Source organism: Cyprinodon tularosa, unplaced genomic scaffold, assembly GCF_016077235.1.
Source record: "Cyprinodon tularosa strain WSP-4 unplaced genomic scaffold, ASM1607723v1 ctg5, whole genome shotgun sequence".
Classification (NCBI taxonomy): Eukaryota; Metazoa; Chordata; class Actinopteri; order Cyprinodontiformes; family Cyprinodontidae; genus Cyprinodon; species Cyprinodon tularosa.
In genome coordinates, this window is record NW_024039229.1 from 838,555 (window position 1) to 863,420 (window position 24,866).

The 24,866-nt window shown below is 37.5% G+C and overlaps 1 protein-coding gene across 1 annotated transcript; it reads left to right on the forward strand.

The window, feature by feature from the left end:
* The first annotated feature begins 761 nt into the window (after positions 1 to 761).
* Positions 762 to 16,397, forward strand: LOC119795055 (voltage-dependent calcium channel gamma-4 subunit-like). The gene is made up of 5 exons (XM_038302879.1): positions 762 to 1,382; positions 5,924 to 6,178; positions 13,281 to 13,364; positions 14,353 to 14,493; positions 14,735 to 16,397. Exons 1-5 carry the CDS (start codon positions 1,352 to 1,354, stop codon positions 15,574 to 15,576), a joined length of 1,353 nt encoding a protein of 450 aa, XP_038158807.1. The 5' UTR covers positions 762 to 1,351; the 3' UTR covers positions 15,577 to 16,397.
* The last annotated feature ends 8,469 nt before the right edge of the window (positions 16,398 to 24,866 follow it).

The following is a 24,866-nucleotide window of genomic DNA, read 5'->3' on the forward strand; positions in this document are numbered from 1 at the left end:
TTTGGACTTAGGGTGCCCCGTGGTTTTTGCAACAGCTTGAGGGAGGAAAATGAAAACAAACAGATGTAAAGCTTGACCTCTTGTCAGAGCTGATGTAAATGTCCTCTCCAGGAAAAATGTAGAAATGCAGGATGTTAGTTCAGGGTAAAATGCAGCTCCTTTGCTGGAATGCCCTTGGGATGAGTGTCAAATCCCCACTTGATCTTTAAACTGTGAGAGATTCACATAGTTCATATCAAAGTAAAAACCATTGCTAAGTTTTTGTGGTTAAGCTATCACACCAACAGGAAGAAAGTTGGATGGATGAAGCATGCCAAGATGCTGTGACCGCAGCACAAATGACTCACAAGTCTGTCATCTCTCCTGTGAATGTTCATTCCTCATCTTCAGAGTTGAATACATGTCCACTACATAAATACGTGTGTTTGGGCAGCCCGTGTCAACATTTAAGCATTTCTCTATGCAAATAGTATTCCCACACTTCTATTTTTTTCTTTAATCTCAACAAAATCCTCTCAGTTGTTACATCCATCCCTTTACTCCCCCATCACAGCACTGCACACTAACAAACACACAAACACACATACATGCACACTTGCCAGCTTCACCATAGACTTTGGAATTCACTGTTGCCATGGCAATGGACTAGAGCACGCTCTCTCCCATCGCTTGTTCTTTTCTGTTGCTTTTTCTCTCTCTCTCTTTCTATCTATCTCTCTCAGTGGAGGCAATCCAGCTTCTCTTTTTTATAGGGGGGCTTGTTTTTCCCATTGGCATTTGTTTTTTTTTAAATCTGATTTTTTAAAACTGCCATAAAATCATCTGAAGTTTAAAAAAAGGCTTGTTTTCATGCTTTTGTCCTGGAGAATCCTGTTTAAAATTGAAATCACCACCTACCTCATTTCATCTATGCTTTCTTCACATCCCATTCCCTTTCCTTTGCTTCTGTCCCTTTCTCTTTTGTCTTTTCTGGCAGTCTCCCTCATCTGCTCCCTCCTCACCCACCTTCCAAACACCACCTCCTTCTTCCCTTTCTCAGTAGCAGAAGATGACTGCCATGACAATTCAATGAGAGGAGAGGATACCGCATGAAGCACCCACCACTTGCTGAGAACAAGCAAAGGAGTGCCCAACATAGAAAAAACAGAGACAACTAAAAAGAAAAGAGACTGTGAAGAAGTAGGAAGGGAGATCAGAGGAAGTGGCAGTGATAAGAGGGGAGGAGAAGGGGAGAGAAAGCGAAGGATAAACGGTGGATGGAGGCGGTTCGGACCGGGGTTACCAAGCTCTCTTCACTAACGAAGAAGAAGAACAGCAGCAGCAACAGAAGCAGCGGTAGGGGGGACAGAAGATGGAGACGAAAGGGAGAAGCATACCCTCAGGTAACACACTTGCACACACATGTGCATTTACATACAGCCTCATATGTATCTGGATTTATATATCCACACATACGCCACAAATGAAGCAGGTAACAGAGAAAGACAAACTGTCATGCAGGAAATTACCCTTATATCCACACTAATACAGGCGCTCACCTTAAACTGCAGATGTGTCAAGAGGTCTGATTTTAGACTTTAGTACATACAGATGTGGTGTGGTGTAAGAAGCTGAGCTTTTGGTTACGTTTTAAATCACAGATGGCTTAAAATAAAAGATATTAATAAGATAATACTGTAATATGCTGATCAATTTTAGCTGCATAAGGAATTGTTATTTTTGTTGATTTTTATTTGAGCCATATTTACATGCATGGTCTTAACCTGTCAGAGTTTGGTCAAATCCCTGAAATCACCTAAAAATAGAGCAAATCAGAACAAGAGCACTATGAAAGAAAATGTTCCTTAGGTGTCAATGGTGAACGGGACACAATGTAGTTTCCAAATGGAAACAGGTTTTTGATGATGGTATCATACAGGAGAAACATTTGAAAAATATATATTTCATTTTAATCATTTTGTCTGTCTATATATCTATATATGTGAAGAAGGAATAAGGACCTAAAACTATTATTTGAAAAAATAAATAAATAAGCACTTTTGTCCCTTTTCAGTCAGGTAAGATGAAATCTCATCAAGTTTTTAATTTTTTTTAAATAACCACAAAAAGTATAAAAGTATGAGAAGAGGTATGAAGAGCCTGTTGCTTCATATTCTTTGGCCAGGGTCAACATAGCAACAAAATAATTGATGGATGGATGGATGGATGGATGGATGGATGGATGGATGGATGGATGGATGGATGGATGGATGGATGGATGGATGGATGGATGGATGGATGGATGGATGGATGGATGGATGGATGGATGGATGGATGGATGGATGGATGGAACTTTTACATTATTGCATAGATAATAAATATCCATGACATGTTTTATCATTTGAATTACAGATTTTTAAACTATTAAAGATAATAACCTTACATATTTTAATCTTCGTACAGATGCATATGGTGCCATCAAAAGTATATATTTCAGAGCAACAGGTCAGGTTGATGGGGGTTTTTTTTCTTCCTTTTTTGGAGAGTGTGTGTGTTTGTGTTGTCATGGTGGGGGTTACATTCTCACAACTTTAGGACTTTGATTACCATCAATTAAAAACCTCTCTTGGAAGATCAATTTCCAAAAAGGTTGAAAACCTCACATTGCTTGTCTTGATTAAAACATCAATTAATGCTAGATTTACACTTTTAACTTCAAGCACATGGCTAGGTTTATCTAATGTTACCTTGTTACTCTCCCTCATGCTGTTGACCTTCTAGTTCAAATCTTCCTTTTTCCTCAGCTGATTAACTATTTGTAGTATCTGATAACCCTGCTAGACCTTTTTCAGTCCAATCACAGTTTTCCAGACATTCTGAGCAAATGATCGTCATTTTTAACTGATTTTTTTATTGATAAATAAAACCTAATATAAATCTTTGTGCAAATGTTGAATTGATTCTGATTTGAAAAAATATGCAAATATTAGGATTTTACAGGAGTTTAACGCATATCAGCAAACCATGTGCATAATCCCTTTATAATCTAACTATCAAATGCAAGAACCTTGGCAATAAACTACAATACCAAAATACAATATTTTATTATAAAGTAAATACAAAGAATAAATTATTGAGTAAAGGAATTACTGAATAATAATAATAAAAAAAACTAATAGCAATTTTGAGATAATTTTATCTGTTTAAGCAAGTGTCTCTAACCTTGGTAAGATTATTAATAAAACATACAGGTGCTGGTCATAAAATTAGAATATCATGAAAAAGTAGATTGATTTCAGTAATTCCATTTAAAAAGTGAAACTTGTATATTATATTCATACATTACATACAAACTCATATATTTCAGATGTTTATTTTGTTTAATTTTGATGATTACAAATGACAACAAATGAAAATCTCAAATTCATCATATCAGAAAATTAGAATATTGTGAAAAGGTTCAAAATTGATGGCCCCTGGTGCCACACTCTAATCAGCTAATTAACTCAAACCACCTGCAAAAGCCTTTAAATGGTCTTTCAGTCTAGTTCTATAGGCTACACAATCATGGGGAAGACTGCTGACTTGACAGTTGTCCAAAAGACGACCATCGACACCTTGCACAAGGAGGGCAAGACACAAAAGGTCATCGCTAAAGAGGCTGGCTGTTCACAGAGCTCAGTGTCCAAGCACATTAATAGAGAGGCGAAGGGAAGGAAAAGATGTGGTCGAAAAAAGTGTACAAGCAAGAGAGATAACCGCACCCTGGAGAGGATTGTGAAACAAAACCCCTTCAAAAATGTGGGGGAGATTCACAAAGAGTGGACTGCAGCTGGAGTGAGTGCTTCAAGAACCACCACACACAGACGTATGAAAGACATGGGTTTCTGCTGTCGCATTCCTTGTGTCAAGCCACTCTTGAACCACAGACAGCGTCAGAAGCGTCTAAAGAGAAACAGGACTGGACTGCTGGTGAGTGGTCCAAAGTCATGTTCTCTGATGAAAGTAAATTTTGCATTTCCTTTGGAAATCAAGGTCCCAGAGTCTGGAGGAAAAGAAGAGAGGCACATCATCCACGTTGCTTGAAGTCCAGTGTAAAGTTTCCACAGTCAGTGATGGTTTGGGGTGCCATGTCATCTGCTGGTGTTGGTCCATTGTGTTTTCTGAGGTCCAGGGTCAACGCAGCCACATACCAGGAAGTTTTAGAGCACTTCATGCTTCCTGCAGCTGACCAACTTTTTGGAGATGCAGATTTCATTTTCCAACAGGACTTGGCACCTGCACACAGTGCCAAAGCTACCAGTACCTGGTTGAAGGACCATGGTATCCCTGTTCTTAATTGGCCAGCAAACTCTCCTGACCTTAACCCCATAGAAAATCTATGGGGTATTGTGAAGAAGAAGATGCAATACACCAGACCCAACAATTCAGAAGAGCTAAAAGCCACTATTAGAGCAACCTGGGCTATCATAACACCTGAGCAGTGCCACAGACTGATCGACTCCATGCCACGCCGCATTGCTGCAGTAATACAGGCCAAAGGAGGCCCAACTAAATACTGAGTGCTGTACATGCTCATACTTTTCATGTTCATACTTTTCAGTTGGCCAACATTTCTATAAATCCTTTGTTTTTATTGGTCTTCAGTAATATTCTAATTTTCTGATATGATGAATTGGAGATTTTCATTTGTTGTCATTTGTAATCATCAAAATTAAACAAAATAAACATCTGAAATATATGAGTTTGTATGTAATGTATGAATATAATATACAAGTTTCACTTTTTAAATGGAATTACTGAAATCAATCTACTTTTTCATGATATTCTAATTTTATGACCAGCACCTGTATTGATCATAGAAAAATGGCAGGTTAATGATTTAACTGAACAAAACTTTGGAGGTTTTTTAAGGGTTTTTATTTTAATTTTAATAATTTAATTTTTATAAATGAAAAGGAGCAAAAACTTAGTTTTTTGGTTTTTTATTCTTGACCTGCCAGCTACCATTCAGTACCTATCAGTCAAAACAGATGAAGCTATGCTTTCCTCCTAAAAATGTCTTCTTATGTAGTTTTTCTGGAAAAAATAACAGAACTTAATTAAAAGAATCAAAAATTGTCCTAGCTAAAACATCATCTGTATTGATGTCATATCTAGTTGTTACAGATCTATACACCAAACATATCTGCAAGAACATAAAGGAATAACTTTATATCACTGCATTTGATAACATACAAATTATTAGTAACATTACCAATGGTCTGACATCCATATTTCTACTTAAACTTCATGTTCTAATAGTATGGACATTTTGTTCTCAGCTGGCTGCTCTCTGCCAACGTTCCCTCACAGCTTTGAGCCATGTACTGTATGCTGTGCTTTCATCAAAAGCTACTCAAGTGTGCTTACATACATTGCAGTGAAAGGAGTCAATGCCATCAGCAGGTCCCATCAGTCATCCCCACGGTGCCCATGAGGTCAATCGCTCTATTTGATTGTGAAAAGTTTAATGTTTATGTGACAGCTAAGGCCTGTTTTTATCTTAAATCTTCACCTGGGAGAAACATGAACTAAGATCTTTTGATGAAAGCAAATTTATGCAATTTTGATCAAAACACTAAAACTTAGTATACTTTTTCCACAAGCTTAAATAAGATATTTTCAAACTGACAGAATTAATATGCAGTTCTGACTAATGTAAGATTCATAAGACTGTAGGTGGCTAAAAAAAAAATTACAAGATACACCAAGGTTTGCTGTCCGACCTAAAGGGTAAAACTTCACCAGTTGGAGAATTTGATATTATGAGTGAAATGATGAGTGAGAAAGAATTTTTCAAATAAAAAAAACAAAAGAAATCGCTTCTGTTTATTAAAGCTGTTTAAATTCAGCTGTAAATTAAAACTATTATGATGTCTTTCCTCTTCCTGTTTTGTAATAGACATTAGCTTCCTTCCACGACCAGCGCTGGTTTGGTGCGAGCGAGGAATCCAGGTGCTGTTGACCACTATGGGGGCTTTCGCAGCGTTTTCCCTCATGACGGTGGCCATCGGCACAGATTATTGGCTGTATGCCCGGGCATTCATCTGCAACAGTACTGCCAACTCCTCCCAGGAGGACTCATCCGGCAACAAGGACAAGAAAGACCCAGGGGCTCTCACCCACTCTGGCCTCTGGAGGATCTGCTGCCTGGAAGGTAGAGCTAGTTTCAGTGTTACAGATTAGCGAGAAAAAAAAAAAGGAAAAAAAAGTCTGGTGTGATGAGTGTATGTGCGGTTTCATTTTTTTTCTCTTCCGTGTGTTTGTGTGAGCCCAATGTGAGGTGGTGGGGGTTGTTGAGGTGAATGTGCTCGTCAAAGTAATCAAACCTGACATAAATAGGTGTCCTCTGACTTATAAGCATAGAAATAGCCACACAAAAAAGACTCATGTGAAATGTAGCCTTGTTCTAATGCAGCTCTTTGGTTATTCAATGTTGATGTATCACTGATGGTGGAAGGATAGATCTAATTGGAACCTTTTTGCTGCTGTCATTTTGCATGGATAGAGGATAAACAGAACTGCTTTTTATCCTTCTGAAAAACAACAAAAAATAAGTTCTCTCTTATTGAACCTATCTATATATCTATCTATCTATCTATCTATCTATCTATCTATCTATCTATCTATCTATGTATCTATCTATCTATCTATCTATCTATCTATCTATCTATCTATCTATCTATCTATCTATCTATCTATCTATCTATCTATCTATCTATCTATCTATCTATCTATCTGTCTATCTGTCTGTCTGTCTGTCTGTCTGTCTGTCTGTCTGTCTGTCTGTCTGTCTGTCTGTCTGTCTGTCTGTCTGTCCGTCCAGCCATCTATTAGATACAGAAAAGTTTGACTGATTTGCATCTTTTTCTACAAATCTTCCACCTTAAACTTGCAAGCCTCCCTTACGCTCTCCATGGTGCTGAAGAAACAAGCTGCTTTAAAAGAAAATACAGGTGCTGGTCATAAAATTAGAATATCATGAAAAAGTAGATTGATTTCAGTAATTCCATTTAAAAAGTGAAACTTGTATATTATATTCATACATTACATACAAACTCATATATTTCAGATGTTTATTTTGTTTAATTTTGATGATTACAAATGACAACAAATGAAAATCTCCAATTCATCATATCAGAAAATTAGAATATTACTGAAGACCAATAAAAACAAAGGATTTATAGAAATGTTGGCCAACTGAAAAGTATGAACATGAAAAGTATGAGCATGTACAGCAGTCAGTATTTAGTTGGGCCTCCTTTGGCCTGTATTACTGCAGCAATGCGGCGTGGCATGGAGTCGATCAGTCTGTGGCACTGCTCAGGTGTTATGATAGCCCAGGTTGCTCTAATAGTGGCTTTTAGCTCTTCTGAATTGTTGGGTCTGGTGTATTGCATCTTCTTCTTCACAATACCCCATAGATTTTCTATGGGGTTAAGGTCAGGAGAGTTTGCTGGCCAATTAAGAACAGGGATACCATGGTCCTTCAACCAGGTACTGGTAGCTTTGGCACTGTGTGCAGGTGCCAAGTCCTGTTGGAAAATGAAATCTGCATCTCCAAAAAGTTGGTCAGCTGCAGGAAGCATGAAGTGCTCTAAAACTTCCTGGTATGTGGCTGCGTTGACCCTGGACCTCAGAAAACACAATGGACCAACACCAGCAGATGACATGGCACCCCAAACCATCACTGACTGTGGAAACTTTACACTGGACTTCAAGCAACGTGGATGATGTGCCTCTCTTCTTTTCCTCCAGACTCTGGGACCTTGATTTCCAAAGGAAATGCAAAATTTACTTTCATCAGAGAACATGACTTTGGACCACTCACCAGCAGTCCAGTCCTGTTTCTCTTTAGACGCTTCTGACGCTGTCTGTGGTTCAAGAGTGGCTTGACACAAGGAATGCGACAGCAGAAACCCATGTCTTTCATACGTCTGTGTGTGGTGGTTCTTGAAGCACTCACTCCAGCTGCAGTCCACTCTTTGTGAATCTCCCCCACATTTTTGAAGGGGTTTTGTTTCACAATCCTCTCCAGGGTGCGGTTATCTCTCTTGCTTGTACACTTTTTTCGACCACATCTTTTCCTTCCCTTCGCCTCTCTATTAATGTGCTTGGACACTGAGCTCTGTGAACAGCCAGCCTCTTTAGCGATGACCTTTTGTGTCTTGCCCTCCTTGTGCAAGGTGTCGATGGTCGTCTTTTGGACAACTGTCAAGTCAGCAGTCTTCCCCATGATTGTGTAGCCTATAGAACTAGACTGAAAGACCATTTAAAGGCTTTTGCAGGTGGTTTGAGTTAATTAGCTGATTAGAGTGTGGCACCAGGGGCCATCAATTTTGAACCTTTTCACAATATTCTAATTTTCTGATATGATGAATTTGAGATTTTCATTTGTTGTCATTTGTAATCATCAAAATTAAACAAAATAAACATCTGAAATATATGAGTTTGTATGTAATGTATGAATATAATATACAAGTTTCACTTTTTAAATGGAATTACTGAAATCAATCTACTTTTTCATGATATTCTAATTTTATGACCAGCACCTGTAGTTATCATATCCTTTTCTTCAGTCAGTGAATATATTAGTTGTGCTATGCTCGAATGATCAAAAACTTAATGTTGGTCTTTTAATTTTGCCTCTTTCAAGTACATTAAAGAGATATTGTGTAAGTATTTACTAAAGGAGTATCTTTGAAGTAGCCTTTTTATATGACCCTTTACAACTAAAATATTGTTAAATGAACAGACTGACATCTTAATATGTGTGTGATTTTATCAATTAAATGGGAAAATCAATTCTATAAGCAACATAAGGCTATTTTAGGAAGGAGAACCATTTTAATGATCCCTAATCTTTAGTCCAATCTAACATATTTTTCCTAGTTTTCATCTGTAAACATGACACAGCAGTGAATCAGATCGGGGCAATAAAGAGTAAAAGAACAACATAAAATGTATCACATAAAGTTCAGAGAATGACTAAATGAATCTATTGCACTGCAACCTGAAACCAGATTGTCGACTGAGTCACTTGTAACCTATCCAAAGAAAGTACATGGAGCTGAAAGCTTCTAGCTTCATTTATTGTTGAGAAGATTTGAACTGGTGAATATTCTGGTGCAAGGATTAAAAAAAAGTCTCTAAAGCAGTTTCAGTCATGTTGATGGAAGAAAAGCTGGGCTTCTTGGAAGCCTAGAGACTGTTGATGTACAGAGTTTGATCAAACAACCATTGTTGACATAAGAGTTTATGTTTTGTCGTTAAAGAGTAAATGTATATGTCATATTCAGGTTAAAGCTCCATTATACATATTTAATTATTATTATATATTATTAATAATTATTTATTTTTTTTTTCATTTATTTGTCTCAAATCTGTGCGTGACTATGTGATTTATCCTTTGACATACTTCCCCTACCTTTAATTTTTTTGAAATTACATTTCTAAATGGGATAACTCTTATGCTTTTGTTGTGTACTCTCTACCAAAAGACAACTCGATCCTGTTTTTTTGCTCCTCACATTTTAAGAAGGTTGCCTTTGTCTGTGTTAACCTTGCTGAAGCTGGTTTGATTTCATCCAAATGCAACCTACATACAAATGTCACAGGTATCAGACGTTCACCAAGTCTTATTTTAAATTCCTTATGTTGTTGTTTTGTTTGTTTGTTTGTTTTTTGTTCATGGAGTAATTTTTATTCATTTTAGTTTTCTCGAGGTCGGTAAGACTGTCTAAGTTCTGACTAGTCAGGATAATTTGTTTTGGGTCTGAGGTGCTAGACATAAGTAGACATTCATTTGGGGAATGTAGAACTTGGAATAACTGATTGGAATAATCCTTGTTTTGTTTGTTTTTGTTTCCTCCAATAGCAACAGTGACAGTGGGGGATCTGGTCCTTGATTGTTAGGTTAGCTGCAGATGAGAAGAAAGTATTTTTGTGGTTTGATGTTTTGGTGCTGATGGGCTGCAGCCTCCTGCAGGAGCAGATAATCTGAAACTGCTTTTCTGCAGACTGGTAGGGGCTGACTGCAATTATACCTGCTTGCCTCTGGGTCCTGGAAGTGTACAGCTTCTGAAGAGAATTGAGCTGATCACCCTCAACAAATGGTATGCTGCAGTCTGTCCTTTTCCCTGGTGGTGGCTGCAGGATACTAACAGGGGAGGACATAATGGACTCATTTATGTCTTTGGTGGGCTAAACTTCTATATTTGTCAACATATGTACAACTACTGCTGTCCCTTCTTAGTGAGGAGGAGATGTTCAGCGCTTGATCTCCTGAATGATGACTGGAAAGTTGCACAGGGTGGTGAGGGTGAAGCTGTGCTCCGCAGCAATCTTTACTTCTGAACACTGAGATCCAAACTGTTCTGGCAGCACCACGTCACCAGATGATCAATCTCTCACCTGTGGGCAGAACTAACCCCCTAAGAGAGGAGCCCAATCAGTGTGGTGCCGTCAACAAACTTCAGGAACTTGGCGGACTGGCCTGGAGTTGCAGCTCTTGGTCTCAGATGTTCTTGATATGCATGTAAACAAGACTGGAAGCAACTTTGTCATTACTAACAGAATGACAAAAGAAAAGACAATTTCCCCCAATGCAACACATCTTACTAAAATGTTCCCCAATTACAGTTCTGTGGTCCAAGCTAGATTGCGGCCTCTACTTTAGGTTTAATACAGCCATGCGTGGCGACATAATATGGATAGATTTGCATTGCAGTGCTTGTTAATTTGCTTCAAACCAAATGAAAGCAACTTTTTTTTTAAATTTGCTTAAAATTAGATTTTTTGTTGAGAGAAACATCTATAGTGGTTAGTGACATAATTTCCAATTTGGAATAACTTTTGGAACAAAATAGCTGCATTTTTCTTAACATGAAAAGGCATTGAGAATGTTTACACATGTGTTTACAATGTTTACTCCTTCTATATGTTGTTTTTCTTTTTTCTAAACCTAGGGTCTGTGGGCTAGACTCCCCCATAGGGTTAGCCAGAATAGTTTTTACAAGGGGGAAAAGACGGATGGAATATTAAAATCAACAAACTGTGAGTCAGCAACTTTCAGCATGTCTTATTTTCATGCAGAACTTTAATGCATCAAGCATAAACAAGCTTTAACGGGTATACACTGGTGCAGGATGGAGAAGTTCAAGGGATCTTAACTGTTGACTCTCAGTACAATCAGTAGAACCAGTTTGGCTTATTTGCAAGTCATTTTATTTTTTTTTTTTTGATTGACCGTATTGATCTCAGTGGAGAAATGTACTTGTTACATAGGTTCAATAGTCAAAAAGGTGCCAAAAGAAGGAAAAGGTGCTTGGAGGTATTAAGTAGTAATTGCACATTATATATTTCACAAGTTATTGCTGTTACAGTGTCGCATTGTAGAGTCTGAAGGAAGCAGGAATAAATGACCTGCGGTAGCACTCCATTTTACAAACAGGGTGTAAAAGTCTTTCACTAAAGGAGCTGCTCAGCTCCTCTACAGTCAGGTGCAGGGGGTGAGAGGTGTTGTCCATGATGGATATAAGCTTGGACAGCACCCTCCTCTCAGCCACTTCCTCCACTGAGTCCAGAGTGCAGACTAGGACAGAAACTGCCTTTCTCACCAGTTCAGTCTTTTTCTGTCCTACTCTGCGCTGCAAGGGGCCCAACAGACAACATCGTACAGGAGAGCTGATGCCACCACAGAGTCGTAGAACGTTTTAAGCAGGGGCCTGCTCACTTCAAATGGACCTCAGCCTCCGCAGGAGGTTGAGGCGGTTCTGGCCCTTCTTGTACAGGGCGCTGGTGTTATGAGTCCAGTCCAGTTTATTATTGATATGAAAACTTAGGTATTTGAAACTCTCCATCATTTCTATGTCCTGCACCTGGATGTTCATGGGGGAGTGAAGAGGGGGTCTTCTCCTGAAGTCGATCACCATCTCCTTGGTCTTATTGGTGTTAAGACACAAGTGGTCCTTTTCACTTGATAAGGTGGGAGGCTTTGGATTTATTGATTATGATCTGTTTGAACCCCTCCCCTCCAATTGTTGTTTTCAGAGAACCAGTGGTTTTTGAGAACAGTATTTTGGGATCTCACACCTTCCCTTCTAAACTTGTAGGTTAACAAACTCAACAGCTCTTTTTAAATGCCTTCTCCTTTTCCCTCCTTACTTGTTTGAGTTACCTGTGAACTGTGTTTATCATTGTTATAACTGACCCTGGTAAATGTTGTACTGCGGTCCTAATAGCTGCTAATGTAGGACAGCAGAGCATTTGTAAACCCATCCAAGTTGTTGGTACCAGTCCTTAAAACATTCCACTTAGTGCAACATGCCTAAAGATCTTCTACACTAAGTCCTTTGTTATCTTACCAAAACTGTATGATTTTTTAATGGAAGACACAAGCTTCAAGCTAAACATATTAGAGATCAATTAAGGAAAAAATATTCTACATGTGTGTTTCCAAATCCGACCCTCTAGCGCTGATGCTCTGCATATTTTAGATCTCTTTCTCTTCCAACACTAATGTACTACTTCCTAGTACATTGTTGAAGTCTGCAGAGAACTGTTGGCTCATTTAAATTTGCTGTGTTGAACAAAGAAAACATATTAAGCATGCAGAACCAATCCTGCGGAGAGCTTATACCATTCAGATGCAAAATGTTCTAGCCTGAAATTAGTTTTTTTTTCAGCTAAAGCAGGTCTAGACCTAAACCTGAGCATAAAATAGCTGTTGTTTTTGCAGACACAGAATTATCTAGAAACTTTTTTATCGGTATTCTTGATACTGCTCTTGTATTCAGTATTTAGGAAGAGTATTAGGTATAAAGTTATACCATGCTACTTTACACATTTGTTTCTTTTGCAATTTTTATAGCAAAAACTTAAACAGAGTAAATGCGTGAGACAAATTCATTTAGTCTTTTCCTAACCCTTCTTTTTCTCAAAAGGGTAAAAGACCATAATTACAACTGTGAGAAAGGGAGAGAAAGATAGGCTTATATATAGATAGAAACTTCACCATATGTACTGTGGTCTGAAAAAAAATAAATCAATTAACCATCTAAAGTAAAATAAAACCTCAGTTTCGCTCATTTAAGTATCCAAGTCTGAGATTTGTTTACGTTTAATGGAACTAGAGTCAGAGCAATTCTTCGAAATACATTTTTATTTTGAAAATATAGCCTATCTAACAGTTTTGTACAAAGTGTTTATCTGTATCCTTCATCGTTGTCTTGTCTCTTTCTCTTCTTTATTGCTGTCAGGCTTGAAGAGAGGTGTGTGTTCCCAGATCAATCATTTTCCTGACGACGCAGACTATGACCAAGATGCTGCAGAGTATCTGCTTCGTGAGTAATGCTTACAGAATGCATCTTAAATTTACACAAAAAAATGCATTCAGACATTAGATAACAGCTCAATAGCATACCCACACACGGCACAGCAAACGACAGATACACACAATGGATTTAATCACACACAATACGGAAATGACAGAAGGGGATGGTGGGAGGACATCAATGCACAGATGTCATTTCAAAGCAAAGTGTCTCTGAAGGTGTTAGTAAGTTTGTCTCTGTGCAGGGATATGGATGTCCATGTTTAGGAGGTTGGTAGTCTGGGGGTGTACACAAGGTTGAATTTTTTCACAGATGGATTGAAGGATTGCATTCATGCATTAATGTGATTTAAAGATATCTATTTAAAAGAAAATCCTGTTCTTTATTAAAATCTCTTTAATGTAACATTGTATTCAATTGAAAAGCATGTAACACATGGTTTATTTCTTGTTATTTCTCAAGATGGTGCCAAAGAAAATTGACAGATGCATTACCTTGCATTGATAAAATCATAGAATAATAAAAAATAAACCAGAATAACATTGGGTTTTTTCCTAATTTATTCTAGAGTTGGCTCAAATCATTTTCACTGTCCTGACTGATGTTAACCGGGCATTTATGTTGACCCGTCCATTGTCCTCGTAACATCATTACTGTTTCTCCCTCCTAACATAAATCTCTGCTTGAGGTTAACATTTCCACCTCTTTGCATATCATCGAGGTCATCGACATTTTCTGAAAATTCTCAACCTTCTTCTTCTTCTTCCAAGTGCAGTGGCTTGAAGTAAAGCCAGAAAACCTCTTTGGTCCAGTCTGACAATCACGCCTTCTACTAGGCTTTCTCTCAAAGCACTGGATGTTTACTGGCAATATTAGGGTAGCTCTTTGCCTTCTGTATGAGGGTGCTTTTTGGTTTTTATAGCTCCTAATTTTAGTGAACCTTTGTGAGAAACAGAATCTTAAAAATGTTGTTTGATTTTCGTTCTGTTGTCTACAGGTGTGGTTAGAGCTTCCAGTATCTTTCCAATCCTCAGTGCCATATTGCTCCTTTTGGGAGGAGTCTGCGTTGCTTCCAGTGGCTTCTATAAGAGCAAAAGGAACATTATTCTCGGTGGAGGAATCCTTTTTGTAGCAGCTGGTAAGAATGCATCTTTGCTGCGGGTATTTCCATACAGTGTAGTAGAATAAACTATTCATAGCGATACATCTGTTAATGATGTACCTATCTGTGAAACATACAATGAAATTCTTATTAAGTCTGCCTTTTCCTATCTAACTTACAGTAAGTTTTTTTCAGTATGTCAACAGGCAAAACAGTTATGTAAAGCTGAGAATGATTTGTCTCAAAGGAAACATTAGATGTTTGTGTATCTCCTTAGGGCTTAGCAACATAATTGGCGTAATAGTGTACATCTCAGCAGCCCTCAGCGACATTTCTCCAAAGAAAGATGAGGATAAAAAGTGGCACTACTCCTATGGCTGGTCCTTTTACTTTGGTGGTCTGTCCTTTATCCTGGCGGAGATGGTTGGAGTCCTGGCTGTTAACATCTACATCGAGAAGAACAAAGAGCTGCGTTGCCGCTCTCGTACTGACCTGTTCAAGAGCACCACCCATGCCATGCTGCGTCTGCCTAGCTACCGTTTCAGGCGACGCTCCCGCTCTAGCTCCCGGTCTACCGACCCGACTCGTTCACAGGAGACCTCACCTGTTGGAGCTTCCAAGACCTTCGCCCTTCCCCCGTCTGCTCCACCTTTCTCCGTTGCCACTCTGCCCAACCCACACCACACCAGCAGTGGTGGGAGTGGTGGGGGTGGGGATATCTCCATGTATACTCTTTCAAGGGACTCCAAGCTGGGCAGCCTGGGAGGAGGTGCCCCGCCTCTCTATGGCACAGTGGACCGGGCCACGCTCTATCAGCTTCACAATTACTTCCCAAAAGATTCCAGTGGCAGTGGTGGAGGAGCAGGAGGAGGAGCTGCGATAAGCAGTGGTACACTCCCATCTCACTCCAAGTCCAACCTAGCGGCGGCGGCAGCTGCTGCCAATGCAGCGCCATTGAATACCTCCACCTCTGCTGCTGCAACAGCACAGTCAGCCCCAATTTCAACAGCTACAATGGAGCGAGACAGGGGAAACGTGGGAACCCTGGATCGACTGACAGCCAAAAGGGACAGAGATAGCAACTCTGATACACTTAACAGGAAAACAACTCCTGTTTAAAATGAAACCTCACAGAGAAGGGCTACAAAGTCCTGGAGATGTTCAAAAAGGTAGGGCTTCAAACGGGTGGGCAACATTTCAACAGTAAGGGTTAATGTCCTTGAGTCTGGGATATCTAACTGCCATAGATACAATATAAATGTATCATAAACAGTCATAAAACACCTAATACTGTGTGCACATGTATTACAACTGCCTTAAAACTACTGTGCAATATAATAATAACATTTTTAAGTAAGTTTTCTCTAGTTTACCTTGATCTCCTTTTGCTTTTCATCCAAAGTATTATACAAAACGGCCAATACAGCTAAACAGTACAGTTTTACCTTAAATTTCCCCTGGTTTAAATCTGTACTTTCCAAAGAGAATTACTAATTCAATTGTCCCATCCGGTTTTAAAATGTTCACAATAGTCCTGAAACACTCAGAAATGACCAATAATATGTGCCAAGATGATAAAAGCCATAGTTTTTTCACATATCTGTTTCAAGGAACATAATGTCATAATTTTTGCCACGTGAAAAGCTTTTCAGCTTTTCAGGGACCAATTCTAGATCCTTAGTGGCTACTTGACCTCTGGTCCACAGAGTATGACATAATTTATTCATATCTGCCTTTTTTAAGAGTTTTAAGAAAAAATCCACCGTTAAATGAAAGTTACTGTAGGCCACATGTGCAGAAAATCTGAAGAACAGGGATTAGGAAGGTGCTATGGTGGCATTAGAGTGTTTGATGATGGCCAAAACACATACGGAAAAACCAAAAATTCCCATCATTGTCCACAGATTGAAGCAGTGTGGTCACAGAATGATGATTATTAATTTTATTAGCAAAATACTGTATATTATCTAGTTAGGGAGTGATCATAACTGCAGTGAAAACGAATGAGCAGCTGCACTTTTGACTCTGCTCATAAATTATGATCATCGTGTGTCACCAGGAAGCTCCAAGTCAATGAAAGTTTAACTTTCATAGAGGGAATGTTGTGCACATTGTGTGATATTTAATTGCTTAAAATGCTTTAGGGCTTTTTATGACTGCTTATGAAAAATAATTAGATACTGAAGGCTCAAAGGCAGCATCTGTTGAATGTTCTTGCTAAGGGCTGATAAGGCAGGCATGAGGGATGGGGTTGGAATCAATTTACTCTCAGGGGGTGAAATTTTATTTATCATCAAAGGTTGGAAATTACTTTCAGGTGTAGCCCACAATGAAATATTGACTTATTCGAGTAAGTGTGGAAAAAAGTAGTATCAAATACATTATTGAATACGAGTAGTGAAAGAATTTAGTTGAATTTTAGGTGAACACATTTTACAGGATGTGTATTACCATAATTGGATTTTCCAGAAATATTTCTCTAGTATTGTTTGAATGGCCACAGGGTTGTATGGAAACCCAAATGCACTTTTAAATGAACTAATAAACCCAACACTTGTTATTAAGAAGGCAGAAAAAAGTTCTATAGTTCCTCTTCCCTCTGTCTTTCTATAGCTCTAACTATATACTGTTTTACAAAGTAGAATAATAAATGTAAAATAAAATATAATATCTAACTATTAAAGTATAATAAACTTTTCATGTCTGTTGAAGATAAACTTTGAGTTTTGACATTTTTTTTGTGAACATGGTAAGTGAGCATCGTCTCTAGGTTTCAGGAGGTTGTAACTTCTTAAGTGTTCTATGATCAAACTGGTTGTTGCAGGGTATTTTTATATTTTGAAAGTTCTTTTTTTTTATTTTCCAAATCCTCTTCATATATTTATTCTGCTGTTTTAATGCAAAAATAAGTAGTTTTGCATAAAGTGGGTGTAGAGAGATAGGTTATTTGGTCTACATTTGTTATTTTTGTTCAATATTATCTTTATTGTTGTTTTTGCATTTGTTTGTGCTTGGAGAGTTGACTGAGCATGCATGCTCTATTTGATCAACGCCGTGCTTTGGCCAAACACACTGAGACTGGAGGCTGCCCATTAACAACCGCAGTTTCTGACTCGTTTATAAAACTGGATCAACTCGGGGTTACTTGCTGTGCTCAAAAGCACAACAACATTTTCTTTTACAGCTTTTGTTATTTTCCTTCAAACCATCTATGGTTTTAATCATTTTATGGTGATAAACAGGCACATTTTTGTTTGTTTTTAATTCATTTAATTTTTTCTACTTTTTTAATCTATAATTTAGTAGAAGTGTAAAAGCTTTCTCTCTAATGGGTTTCACTTTTTTACATTTATTGGATTATTTCTCTCAATTAACAGTGTTGGCATTTTTTCTCTATTTCTTCACTTTTTTCTCTTAAGTGTGTATTTCTTAATTATTTTTGGTTAGCGTCTGTTTTTATACATTTCTTGTCTTTCTTCCACCCATCTTGTTATTATTTCCTTGTAGGAAATGCATAGATCAATTGACACATAACCAACGTAGCCTAAAAATCAGTGTTTTTTATTGTTCTCACCAGTGTATACCTGTAGGTGATAGAGTTTATATCAATATATTTATTTTGGTGGTGGTATTAATAGATATTCTTAATGTTCTATTGTTTTAGAGTTCCAGTACTTGTATCTTGGGACTTAACAGGTGACACCAGTTGCTGCAACAGATAGTTGATAACCTTAGTGCTGGCGAAATGAGCTACCTGTGGTCTGTGTTGGTGATGCTAAATGTCTTCAGAGAGTAAATGTTATGTACAACAAAGTATGTCTGTTCTTTCTAATAGAGAAATGTATGTAAATACTGTGAAGTATGTCTGTTCTTTCTAATAGAGAAATGTATGTAAATACTGTGATGTAGGCGTGGCCCAGTAAAAATATTATAGTTTCATGAAACTGCTAGATTTACAGAAGCAGTTGAAACAAAATTGCACAACATAATCCAATAGCTAGTATCATTCAAAGCAGAAGACTATAGATAGATATATTTTTTTAGCAGTAATAGATGTCACTATTACTGCTATAAAAATACCATAGTAATGGGTCAGAGTCCTTCAGTTTTTATTCTTTTTTTCTTGCAGGGAAAGGAAAAGATTGGAGGTTTCTTTCAGCATTCCAGATTCACAGCAACATGTAGGGGAGGGGTATTAGCTGCGTATTACATCGTGTTTTATACAAAAAGGAGAATTTCTCTTGCAGTTTCTCTGCCATTCAAATGTTTTAAATTGTAGAAAAGGTCTGACATTTTAGTGGTTTTTAAACTGTAATATTCTCAATCCGTTGTATTTCTGGATAGCTGGTCCCACTCCATGCCTACTGACATGTGTCTAAAGTTACATATCTTTGTGAAGTGTTAGTAAGAACTGCTCGATTTTATTTTTTGTATTTTATGTTAATGTACTGATGTTAAAGCCATTCTAAAGCCAATGTAAAACTGAGTTCCCTTCCCAGCACTTTGGCTACCGACGCAAGTCTGAATTGAAACTATTCAGAGATGAACCTTCATATTTCCTTTCAGCAGATAGATTCAAGAAAGGGACACTAATGACAAAGGGAAGCAATACATTATTCAGATCCTCTCTGGAAATGACAAAAAAACAAAAACACAAGGCATATATAAGATATAAATATATAGATATATTCAATAAAGTTCTCTACGTATAATTTGTTGTGTTTGGTGATTTATTTACTGTAAATGTTCCAGAAATGCTGGTTGTATGGTGAAAACAAAAACATCCAAAGGAAGAAATGATGTGATTTTAGATGAAAAACCTCTCTGGAGACCCCACGGAATGAGAACAGTTCAGGCCCAATATGTTTTTAATCCTTCAGTAAATCTACAGTCATACACCTTAGGCACATGTGCTTGGTTACCAAACTATGTTTAACTGTGGGTTTGGTGTCAAAGGTTTAATTGGCTGGCCCACGTCTGGCAACAGGAATGAGAAAATATTTTACTACAGTATATTATATTTCTTTACTAAACTCCACTTTCATAACCCTGATATGTGAAAAATAAACTCACTGTTATTTTCCTAACTTAGATCTATTTTTTTCAGATACTGAAAGTTGGGAATGAGAATCTGTTTATTTGTTCTTGCATGAAGCTTTTGTCAAGAGCAACAGTACAGTATGTACTGACCCAATACAGCTAAAGCTGTTGCCAACATTAAGTTCTCTTATTTGAACATTGGCTCCAGTCTAAGGAGCTCTACCTGTGACATCATTACAACAAATTTATCATAACCAATAGTTGATAGATTTGGGCCTTGATTTTTAGAATGTATTTCCTGAAGTATGTCTAGTTATTTAGAGATAGAGTCTACTGTAAAAAGTCAGACTTCAGGAAAACATCCCAGAATGATTTCTGTTAATGTGGGAACCATTTGATCTCCTCCACATTAATAATGGATTATTTAATATGCCAAGAAAAAGAACATTCACAACTTGCACCATAAATGTTTGATATGTCTAGGTTAAAATATAAACATATTTACAGGCTTAGAATCTATCAAAGTTTGCAGATGTCACTATAGCAAGAAAACATCACCAAGTATAAAAGAGGACCAAGAAACAATCCACTATCTCAAAGAAGGGTGTGAGACACTGGCAGGAAAGGAATAGGTGGAACATCATAACCCAGTGGCTGGTATAGTATACATAAACTTTTGTGCAGAATACACACTGGAGACCCCCAGGTCAAATTGAGATTCCCACACCCCAATGTGGTGGAGAATGAAAGAGTTAAGATCCTGTCTGGCTTCCAGATACAGAAAATGGTTGTGGCCATCTAACCTGGTGGACAAACAGAACATTTATTGGAAACGGAAATGCAGTGAACAGCGTCAGCGTCTAAGGCAGGAACCTCTGCAGGAGGAGCCAACAGGTTAGTGACCATGTCTCATCTGGAGGTGAATGATAAACATGTGAGTCACTAACCTGGTTTTATAATTCAGTCCAAGCTCAGAGGGTGAGATTGCTTCCAGCCGGTCGGTTGACAACAAGGCACGGTGGGCGACATCCCGAGAGTCCAAGACCCTGATGTATCGGTGATTGGAGGAAAGGCAGGGGATCAGAATCAGAAAGCCAAAGACATTGTTGGTGACGTGCTTGGTTGTCAGAGCCAGGAGCTCAGAGATGCAAAGAGGTACCAGGGAAGAATCCAAAACGGTGTTGGAAAAACAGTAACAGGCTCAGTTCACAGACAGGCAGAGATCCGGCAGGAGTCCGAAGACATATCAGGCAAACAGATCAGAATGGGGACAGGCAGGCTCAAAGGTCGAGAGACAGAAAGGGGCAGGATCAAGCATTCAGAAATAGAAGAATACAAAAGAAGTTCTAACCACTGGCTCAAAATAATCTGGCACTGATGACTAGTCTCAAGGCTGGTTAAATAGAAACTGAAGCAGGTGGATCAGATGAGTGGTAATGAGAACTGGTTGGAGCTAGACAGGTGAATAAAAAGAGTAACCAGACCAGACATCAGTACCAAGATCATAACATAAGCAGCATAGGACAGACATAATGACCGATGTTGCCATCCAAAATGATGGTAACATCAGGAAAAAAAGAACTTGAGAAATTGGAAAAATACCAAGGCCTCAGGGAAGAACCAGTGAGAGCCTGGAAGGCGAAGAATCTTATAGTGCTCATCATTATCAGAGTATTCAGGGCAGATATCTTGGAGAACCATGAGACATCTTAGTCCAGAAATGTGCAGTTCCAAGGACAGCTAAGATTCTGCAAAGAACCCTCAAGGTCCCATGCCTATATATATATATATATATATATATATATATATATATATATATATATATATATATATATATATATATATATATATATATATATATATATATATATATATATACTGTTTATATATGCATAAATTAAGCTCTATTCTAATATAATTCAAGGCAGTAACTTCTAACAACATTACTGTGCTTCACACAGAAAAGGCACAATGAGGGAACAAAATAAGCAGGTATATGCACTCTATAGTGTGATCTAAATATGATCTGTACATTTATAAAACAAATGCTTTCCAATTACTTTACACCCCCAATTAAATTGCACCTGGATTCCAGATCAGCCTTGTGCATTCTAATAAGTGTGTCTGTATTTTATAGTCACAAACCTTTTAAAGATAAGTTAACCTATCCATGGCAGACAACTGCGCTGTCATCCAAAAAGTAAAAAGCAGTTTTCAATATGGCCTTGTGTTTGCAGTTTTATGTTAACACAAGTCTGCCACCTGAGAAGACACTTAGCATTTTCATTTCCTCATGTCATTTAGTTTGAAGCCTGCTGTCTGCATGTTTCCCCTTTCATAGGGCTGCAGTGGTAAGGAGTCCATGCCTGCAGTTGCTGATAACAGCTTGAGGCTTACGCCGACCGCCATATGTTAATGAAGGGTAGGGTATTTTAAGGGGTTTGTCACTGAGAAGTCAAGTTCTTTTTAAACTAACTTACTTGCAGTGAAGTAGATTAAGAGGAAGCAAGGTTGCCTTAAGGATACCTATGAAATCCTAACCATTTAGAGTATTTAACATGTGAGGTCTGTATCTTACTCTGTATAATCTTTCTTATAATGTTACTTAAGGGAATCGAAAATCGAAAAGTTGTTAGTTTAATACTAGTTTTCCCCTGTAAATAATCAATGTACCCTTTGACAAAATGTTCTAACAAAAGTAACCTACTGATCTGCATGTTTAAATGTGTTTGGGTGAATGTGGTTTTTGTGTGAATCGCTTTGAGGTATATTTATGACTAGAGAAGCTCTACATAAATTTAGTACACAAACCATGAGCTGTTATTACCTTATCCACTGCATATGATTATCCTTCATATCACTTTAGTGTAAATCATAAAGAGACTTTCACTAGGCTGAGGCTAATGGTTAGTTTGAGAGAGATCATTAGAAAAAATAAGCTTTTTCCATCTTGAAATGACAGTCATCTAAAAAGTAGCATTGTGTTTTGCGGATTGAATTAAATGCCTTGAGATAACATTTTTTTGTAATTGGTGCTATACAAATAAGCAGAATGAACTTCTTTTATGCAAACACTATTTTTTACCTTTACAATTTTATCACATATTCATTGTGCAATTGTTGAAGTAGAAGCTAATAATGTTTTATTAGAGGTAGGAGATGGTGCCTCATAATTGATCCTCTGATGTTAAATGTAGGCAGAGATTGGAACATGTAAAGCATTTCTGGTTGGATTCACTAGCTGATTAGAAACGAAAGGCAGAATAAAAATCAATAACGGCATGTCAGCACATTTTACAAAGAGTGATCATTGATGGCACATCCTACTCCTATTATAATACGAAGTGAATAATAATCTGGTTCACCTTTAACCACTCCGAAAATCTTAAGCTGTTTTAAGATCAGGGACAGTCAGTTTAAACCTGTTTGTTTTCCAGCAGTCGCTTCACCTTCTAGAACCACCATTTTGGATTCAAACAAAGATACAAAAAATCTTTTGACTAACAAATATTTACAGCTTATATTTCAATGCAAATAAAGCAAAAATTAATTCAACTTACCCCTTCAGTTGAGACAACTAATATAACTATAATTTGTTTTTCTTAATTCAGAAAATCATTTTTTTTCCTGGATTTAGTTTGAACATTTGTCTTAAATATTACATTCATCATGTTAGTTTATTTTCTGTTGTTTTTATTTATTTTTTATTGCTATTAAAGGTTTGCTGCTTAAATCGCACCATATAGTCTTCTATATCTAAACCTGACAATAATGATTCATAACTGAAAACAAGTTGAGCACATATTGAAAGCTAACCCCCGACGACTTACTTAGGGGTCTTTACACTTCCCTAACTGGAATGATGATGGTGTTTATTTTCCTCTTAACATTGGCGTAGTTTCAGTGTTCTCAGCGTGTGATTAGGTGCCAACATGCGATGCTTTGTTCCACAGGTGGTGCATTGCAGGTTGCTGTCTTTCTAATAATTAGCAAGTTAACAGTGTCTTGTCAATCCAGAGGAACAGGTGCCGGGGAGTAAAACTGAGCTGCCAAGGGAGAGGTTTATGAGAAGGAGCAGGTCTTATGACAGACTGCTGACTCTAAAACACTTTTTTTACTGCAATGCATGTGGGCTCAGTTAACTTTATGACTTCTCCTTTTAACCTGAAGGTGGTTTATTGGACTCTGGGAGATATTAAAACATATCTGATGACAATAAAATGATTGGACATTAACAATTATGAGTGCATTTGTGGTTTGTGCATCTTTATATTTGCTACTCCTGATGTCTATAAGGTGGTAAAATGGTGTGGAAACGAAATCAGATTGGAAAATGTTAGTGCTCTGCAGCGAGTGAATTTGAGAATGTTTGTAGGCTCAGCTTCATTCCAGGTTTGTGTTTCTGTTGTTACGTCAGCCCTATTGGCTATGCTCTATATTTAGCAGGAGTTCTTAGCCAAACAGCGTGGGAGACGGTTCTGAGAGATGTGAGCCTGAAAAGAGGTCAACATGGTGACAAAGATGGGCTGTGAGCAGCAGAAGAAGCGCCAAATGAGCAACAAGTGTTTTGAAGGCTTATGGAGGGGTTTAAACTACAGATCTGAGCTATCCCTAATGATTATAATAACAATTACTGGTACTACTACTCCCACTAATAATAATGAAATTAAGCAAATGAATCAGTTTATGTCAGATATACAATGTCTTAACGAATTAGATATGACTTATCCAGATGATTGCTTTATATTCCGCGATTATCAACAATCAAAACCAAGTTTCCATCCTTATTATTTCATTAGGTAAACAATTGTGGGTAAAAGGAATTAAATTAGAGGGCCAAACTGGTGTCCAGCCCCCCCTGCAAACATGCACCTATCATATAACAGCTTGTAGCATGGGACTAAAACATCCAGGTTCAAATTTAGCCAGAGACCTTTGTTGTATGTCATTTTACTTCTCTTATTTCATGCTAGAATTTGAAGTATAGAGTGGAGAGAAACTGAATGTTTAGAATCAAGGCCTTCAAAAGGTTATAAGAGATATAACAACTTAGCAACTAGTTAAGAAATAATGTGTTGGATATTAATTACAAACTGTAGATCTAGTAATCTAGACCTTCCTAGTCTAAATATACTTTATAATATGAACTGGACATTACATGGAACAAATATGGGCTGAAGACCTTAATTTTATGTTTTGCTTTTTTTATTTAAAACTTCAAAGATATCTTCTTTTTTAATATTGCTTGTATACTGAATAAAGATAACAGACTTATTAATAGTAAATATGTTAGGCAGTCTTTTATGAAGATATCTTATATGTACTAGATTTATTCTACAAGTATCTAATTTTTTTCACAGTCAAAATAA

Bases quoted from the DNA above. Each gene is read 5' to 3' on its own strand.
- LOC119795055 (XM_038302879.1), top strand. From the start codon at position 1,352: ATGGAGACGAAAGGGAGAAGCATACCCTCAG. The intron at 6,179-13,280 runs GTAGAGCTAGTT...TATTGCTGTCAG, and splicing joins GAGGATCTGCTGCCTGGAAG to GCTTGAAGAGAGGTGTGTGT. The intron at 14,494-14,734 runs GTAAGAATGCAT...GTATCTCCTTAG, and splicing joins AATCCTTTTTGTAGCAGCTG to GGCTTAGCAACATAATTGGC.